The sequence below is a fragment of the Doryrhamphus excisus genome, chromosome 17 (assembly GCF_030265055.1).
Source record: "Doryrhamphus excisus isolate RoL2022-K1 chromosome 17, RoL_Dexc_1.0, whole genome shotgun sequence".
Classification (NCBI taxonomy): domain Eukaryota; kingdom Metazoa; phylum Chordata; class Actinopteri; order Syngnathiformes; family Syngnathidae; genus Doryrhamphus; species Doryrhamphus excisus.
The window spans coordinates 12,613,868-12,621,330 of record NC_080482.1 but is presented as its reverse complement, the minus strand read 5'-3'; the positions used below and the strand labels follow the sequence as shown (position 1 = coordinate 12,621,330).

Sequence of the window (7,463 nt, the reverse complement as noted above, 5' to 3'; positions counted from 1 at the left end):
TTAAGTAGCAGTAACTTAATATATATATATATATATATATATATATATATATATATATATATATATATATATATATATATATATATATATATATATATATATATACTTCATTTTTTCTTTTTGGTATTTTTAGTACTTTCAAGAAAGACAGTTCAACCACTGCTTTTGTGCAATTAGCTGCATATTTTTATTTTGAACGCGAGCGTTGCAAAAAGAAAGTAAGAAAACAATCTTACATTTCAACTGCTCCTCTGTGACAAAAGTTTGTAATTCTTATGTATGTTTGTGTGAGCAGCTCAAAATAACCACATACAAAGTCTTCATAGATATATAACAGCAAAAGACAACTCGTCCAATGTTATGGCAAGAGACAAACTGCAAAAGACTGAAAGCTGCATAGTAACATAAGTATAATCCTAACTAAGCCCGCATCAGCCATTTGAAAACAAACTAAAAAACATTCTCTTTGGGCTAAAATATGTGAGTGTGATATATATGTAAATATATGAGAAACAGTCTCCTTTTTTGTTGCATCTTCAGTTCAATAAATTAACTTTGGGCTAAAATATGAACAGATTTTTTAACTAATACCGTTTTTGTCCACTGTCACAACTGTCATGAAGGTTGAACATACTTTACAGCATAATACTAACTAGCTAACCAATACTAACCAAACATTTGGTTCCTTCCACAACAATTGCTGTTCCCCAGTGTTCTGATCCAGAGGTAGACCTGTCTCCAACAATGGCGATTTTCATCATGTGACTTTCAAGGCTGGTCTCGAACTCTTGGTTGTCCTTTAAAAGGAAAAGAAAATGGATGTATTGTCTTTGATGGTTTACATTTGACCTTAAATTTGTCTGTAAATGTGGCTGTGGCACTTGGGTAACAGTTGCTGTAGGTAGCAGTTACACGGCTAAACTAGCTCAGGGGAAGAATACAACTAACATGTGGTAACAGTGCTATACAAGCTAGCAGTCACATCTTTAAACAAGCTAAGTTTTACTTATCTCAATGAAAGTCTACTGTGACTAATTTAAAGCCATCACTTCAGTAGAACAAATAGAAATAAATTTTACTCACCATGAAATGTTGCTTCAGTCTCCTGCTCCTTGTAGGAGATGGAACTTAAAATGGAAAGGTTAATGTTGAGAAAAATTATGTTACCAAGCTAATTTTATTAAGTCATGGCAACTTGAATTTTGTTTTAAGCTTACCAACAATAAAATTTGAGTGTATATGACATGCTAAATTAAGTTCATGTAATAGCCAACATTATTATTTGAACATAACTTAAAAAATAAAGTTAGCAACTTAGAAAGTTTATCTAAATCAATGAATTACATTTTTTACATTGCATTTATGTATTAAATCAAGTGGTGTCAAAAGATACTCTGAATTATTTTTTAGAGTGTATGAGCAGCTTAAAAAAGAATACGGCAATTAATTGTTTTTCCGTGTGTGAGGGCCCCAAAATAAAATTTTGTTTATGGCCACACAGAGGCTTGGGTCGGCCTTAGCAGATGATGTGGTCCTGCTGGATGGAACACAATATCCACAGGCGGGTTGGTGCGGACTCTGCAGTGATGCGGATTCTACATCAGGCCATTGCTGTGAAGAGGGAGCTGAGCCGAAAGGCAAAGCTCCCAATTTTACCTGTAAGTCTACATTCCTACCATGAGCTTTGAGGTAGTGCTCCAAAGATCAAGATCGTGGGTACAAGTGGCCAAAATTATTTTTTTTCTGTAAGGCTGCTGGGCTCTCAGAGGTAAGGTAAGAAGCACTGTCATCCGGGATACTCAAAGAAAAATTATCCCAGTTCTCATCTGCTGAAATAGCATTAACATTTTTTGTTGTTGAGTATGCATTAGCATCAACCATTATGTGTGAAATGGCAGAATTTGGAATGGAATGGCCTGGAATGGAATGGCATTTATTGTCATTATACAAGATGTACATCAAAATTGGAGAGCTTCTCCTTTCAGTGCAGTAGTCAAGTTTAAAAAACAAAAAAAGTATATAAAGTAGAGAAAAAAGACCATTTAACAAGATATATACAAGATATATACAAGATATCCAAAATATACACATAGTATTGTACAGTAGCATATGCAGGAGCAGATATATGAATTTTAGTGCAATGATCAATGGGTCATAGTGCAAATAATGACTGGTGTGTACAGATGAGTAAAGTCACATATGAGTGTATTGTATTGGGTTGTTAAATAAATAAATATGATTGAGGTAGTACCAGATTTCTGACACAAGTGGTGTCCAAAGTGCAGCCTGGGGCCATTTTCATCCCACAGCTTATTTATTGGCCATTGGCATACTATGAAAACAATGGGATATATTAAATGATACAAATATCTTAGAAAACTGTATATTGACTTACATTTTAGAGTTGTTCATGTATAGAAAAGTGGCACTGAAGCCTTTAATTTTTTTTGTATGTTTGGACACCCCATGTGTGTGCCTAATGTTGTGGCTGGTAGGCTTTTGTGTCCCACAACCTGGAGGTCAGAGTTCATGGTAACTTGCTGAGACAACCCATTCAGTGACAGAGTAGTAACAGCAGAGGGAGCTGCTGTAAACAACATGGAGGACCTTTGACTGAGAAGCAAAACATGTTTTCCTCCAACTGTTGTCCTGCCTGCTGAGCTCCTCCAGGGGGGAGGGGAGTATTTCCAGGCTGATAATGAACATGTGGCTCTCAACACCACGTATACCACACACCTCTGGTAGAAAGACCAGGAGCAGTGGAGGGGATTGACACACTTTTCTACAAGATTTAAGACAAAACAAGAGAAAGGTGCTGTCTAAGAAGACCACACACAAGTTTGGAAAAACAAAACAGTGTTTATTAAGACAACCAAAAAAAAGGGCCTGAATACTCAGGAACATTATCAGATACTTCGTTACGAAGCAGTCGTGCATTTTTCTTTTACACGGCGCACAAATACAAAAAAAATGAAACAAAAACAGCAGAACCCCCAATTGGAATTCCAAAAAGGTGAAGAGCACCACAAAAATTTCATGTGACAGGCAAACCCTCCCCCCTTTACAAGCATTACAAACAAACATCAGCCACAGTTAGTAAGCCCTGTGGGAAATGGCTGTGCTTCCTCCTACTTTTCCATGCCCCCCCCAACTTCACTTCGAAAGTGGAGGCTCTTCATTTAGAGCACAGTTATCAAACTCAAGGCCGACGGGCCACATCCGGGACATCAGGTCAATTTAAGAGACCCCTGATGGCCCAAATCTGCAATGGACTCATTTATATTTCTGGGTACAGAAAGACATCTTTCCATTTTGTCAGACATTTTTCATTCACTGCAAATTTTCTTCTTCTTTTAAAAACGACGACGACACTCAAGTGTCTACTTGTTTTTTTTACGATTTCAAAAATAGCTACCCACCAATTCATTAGGAAAAATATATTGGGGTTATTTAGAGCCCGAATGCGCCCACAATGAAACCCTGCATCAACAAGGACAACACTTGTGTTCAAACAGACAGATCACACTTACTGTCAGGTAAGAAAAGAGTTTGACAAACATGTGTCTAGTTGAGGTTTAACTGGTGAGAATAGCTGCTCCCATGGAAGTTAAAGGAGAAGAAACTAGCATGTAAATGAAAGGAGGATGGAACACTTCCTTCCTGCCTTCTACTGCCAGCTTTAGAGTGTAAACAAAATGGCCAACACGACACCACCCTCAACCGTCATGTGGGAACTCGTTTGTACCGTAGCCCCTTTCCCTCCCCACCAAATACAACACAGACGGATTAATGGCGTGAAGTGGGGAATAAAAACATGTTTAGGTTGATGTTCTTGTACGTCCGAGAAAGAAATTGATCGAGCAGAGACCCCATCTTCTTACAATCACACACAAAACAGCCTGGATGTTAAATATCATTTCTCAGATGATGTTATTAGATGAAAGATGGGGGGGGGTATTGATGAAAGTGATCTTATCCCGGCTTATTGGAGACCCTGCGACCCCCCCACCAGTGACGTCTGAGTTCCGGGAGATTTTCAAACATAAACAACGTTAGCCGGGCGGCTAGCAGGCTAGTGAGCGAGGCTAACCAACCGCTGACGCAACACAGTGAACAGTCCAGACAAAAAGGGTGAAATTAGAAAACACAGCTACCAGTCTTGTGAGTTTAACTCGTCGTCTCATAGCGCCATGTGTGGAGAATCTTACTTCCCCAGGAGGAAGGGAAAACGAAAAAAACCGGCCCGGGTCCGTGTGTGTGTAGCCGGATCAGCAGGGCACGTTGTCCGCCGCCTTGGGGAAGTCACAGTCTGTGGTCGAGAACTGAAGCCTCCTCACGGCCTCTTTGATCAGGTTCCCCGATAAGATGAGCTCCTGGAGCAGACGGTGCGGGTCGTCCTCCTCGGCGTGCATTCTCTTTTTGCTCCACGGTTTGATTTGGTCCCATTCCTGGTCGCTCGATCCGGGGATGTTATACGGGCTCGCCCGGCTGCTTCCACGGTTCCGGAGCCTCATACAGCAGCCTTGGCGTTTCTGAGTCGGTGCCCCTGAACCACCACCGATGATTGACGCCGGGTTGACCCCGCTGCCGCCGCCGGTGAGTCCATGCAAACAGGACACCGCCATGGTCTTCTGGTGGCTGCTGCTATTGTTGTGGAGCTGCAGCGCCTCGCCGATCTTCGTCACCAGCGCGTCCACCTCTTTGGAGCCGACGGTAACCGACTGCTCCAGGAAGATATAGTTCTCCTTTCGACAAGGCATGGTGACGGTCGGTGTTGGCGGGTGAGAGTGTGTGGATGAACGTGTTTTTGTTGTCAAAGCTCGATGAGAGGCGCCACGCCGCACCACTCCTTGCTCTCCCACGCCGCTCCGCAGACCAACAGCCTCACTTCATTTGTAAACAATGGCTGACGTGTTGGTTGGACTGTACCAAGTCGCCTCAGAGGAGGAGGGGTGTTTCACAAAACAAAACACTGCCAGCCACCAAGTAAAGCTGTCGTAGCGACTAGTAGCTGCGACATCCTCTGGAATCAGTCAAACAAAACCATTTTCAAACTAATGTAATACAGCCAAGGTTATGTAAGGGTTTCATTTACTAGCGCTTTGACCCTAAACACTCCCCGGATGTTGGACTCGTCTTGCCAAATGGACGTTACATAACTAGTAACTGTCTTTCAAGGGAAACCAAACAAAGCGCATTTTCAGTTACAGGGGACAAAACCGCCCCCTGAATATTCTCATTTTGCCGTTTTGCATCACGCATATGAGGAGGAACATATTCAAGAAATAACTTAATTGGAGCCAAACACTCCAAAAGGGTTGTAACTGTGATGCATGCCAATGGAAATACCTTTACATGTACAGATACATTGTATGAAAAAAAAATCAAATTTGTTTTTGAGTTGTTGTTGTAGCATTTATGCGATTGCAGCATTTTTCCTGGTGTTTGTGTGGTTTTGTTTTTTCTGAGTTTTTGCCTTGGTCATTTGCCTTAATTTATTGATCCTTTGCAGGAAAAAACTTTGCTCCAGCAGCCACATTTATGAAGCTGAATTAAATAGAACGTATTTTTAAGTAAAGTGTTTGGCAAGTGCAATGAAATGTACATTGTGTATTATCAATACTAAATATTGTAAATATTGCATAAAATATTGTGCTATAATAAAAGGTAATGAGCAAGCATAAAGGTAAATGTGCACATTTTCACATATATACAGTACTGTGATGTACAATATTCACCTTTATAGGCATAAGAACACAACACTCGTAACTTTGCACAAATGTATACACAGTATATAGTACATCCAGTGTGTGTAGTGGCTGTGAGAAGTGTATACCTACTGTATAAATACATGTACGTGTATATATGTTAAGAAATAGACCAGAAATGGGTCTGTTGCGTCCTAATTTTAAACGCATACTGTACAAGTCCCACCAACCTATATGAAATGCATAGTAAAGTATGCTGAAAGCTACTATGTGTGAATATAACAAGAATATGAGGCAATGTTAACCAAGGAAGTCAGACTCTGTAATACTCAAGCAGCTGGTACAGTATGAGGCAATTCACTGGACTGCTAAAAATAGTCAGCATAAAGTGTCAGGTATTACTAAATGCAGTAGCTGAGTGTGTAGTCAGCGTGTGGCACAGTGAATGCATCAGTGACAATAGGAGAGGAGGGAGGGTGTGTTGCTGAGGGAGTACATGGCGTTCATTTCTGCCTTCTGAGAAACAGCCAGGCTAAACCTGATGCTCCAGTCAATGAGCGTCCTCATCACCATATAAGGAGCTACTATCACAGCCAGCACGTGGTGCTGCGGCCCAATCAGGGGGCAGTCTTGGGCTTCCTGCAGCAGCATGAGTCTAGAAAGCGTGGGGGAGGGCATAGAAGGAGAGTTAGGAGTGTTAGTAAAATGCCACAGCAAGACAAAAGTCAGTGCCAGCAACATTACTCAAACATGTGTGATCACGTTTTTGTAAACACTTGACTATGACTGGCTTTCAACGCATTCGTAAAACTTTCCAACCTTTTCACCTAAGAAAACCTCATTTGATTTAGGTAGTTGTTACTTTCAAAATGAACTTAATGATAATTCTGTAATGTTTACCTGAGGCTGACTCATATGGTGGTAGTGTTAAAACACACATCCCATTCCTATCAAAAAGCCATAAAAAGTTCAGTGCCATAAAAAATGTCTTTTGTTCCTTAAAGATCACCTTTCACAGAGGCCCAAGGAGCTAAGATAATAAACTCTACCAAATTAGCACAACAAACATCAATTCCACCCTCGGCCATCTCTGTGTGGAGTTTGCATGTTCTCCCCGTGCATGCGTGGGTTTTCTCCGGGTACTCCGGTTTCCTCCCACATTCCAAAAACATGCTAGGTTAATTGGCGACTCCAAATTGTCCATAGGTATGAATGTGAGTGTGAATGGTTGTTTGTCTATATGTGCCCTGTGATTGGCTGGCGACCAGTCCAGGGTGTACCCCGCCTCTCGCCCGAAGACAGCTGGGATAGGCTCCAGCACCCCCGTGACCCTCGTGAGGAAAAAGTGGTAGAAAATGAATGAATGAATGAATGAACATCAAACCACCACTTAAACTTTCCGTAAACAAGCTACATGAGTGCTAACGAGTGATTCTCTGACTTGCAGGGGTATGTGCATTATACGGAAAACAACTGGTCAGTTACTTTCAGTTTCTGAATGGGTGGCATCTGTCTTTAACAAGGTTGAAAAAGGTCTTGGACACCACCTATCCCCCCCTACCATGCTGTCCTATCATCCTTTCCTGTAAGACTGAAAAAGCCAGCCTCTAACAAATAACAAACACGACCCAGCCACTTTTAGTTTCAGGTGTGTCCATGACCCTTACTACAACTGAATGGAATACTAATGAGGGTGTTTCCGTCCAAGCGACTCCTCTTTTTATTCAGCCTCACTCCACTGTATCTTAGCGACTG

General features: G+C 41.3%; 1 protein-coding gene across 1 annotated transcript; it reads right to left on the bottom strand.

The window, feature by feature from the left end:
- Positions 1–2,839: 2,839 nt before the first annotated feature.
- On the bottom strand, positions 2,840–4,900 carry gbp (glycogen synthase kinase binding protein). The gene has a single exon (XM_058053229.1). It carries the CDS (start codon positions 4,758–4,760, stop codon positions 4,269–4,271), a length of 492 nt encoding a protein of 163 aa, XP_057909212.1. The 5' UTR covers positions 4,761–4,900; the 3' UTR covers positions 2,840–4,268.
- Between the last annotated feature and the right edge of the window lie 2,563 nt (positions 4,901–7,463).

Coding starts and splice junctions, on each gene's coding strand:
- gbp (XM_058053229.1), bottom strand. CDS start 4,760: ATGCCTTGTCGAAAGGAGAACTATATCTTCCTGGAGCAGTCGGTTACC.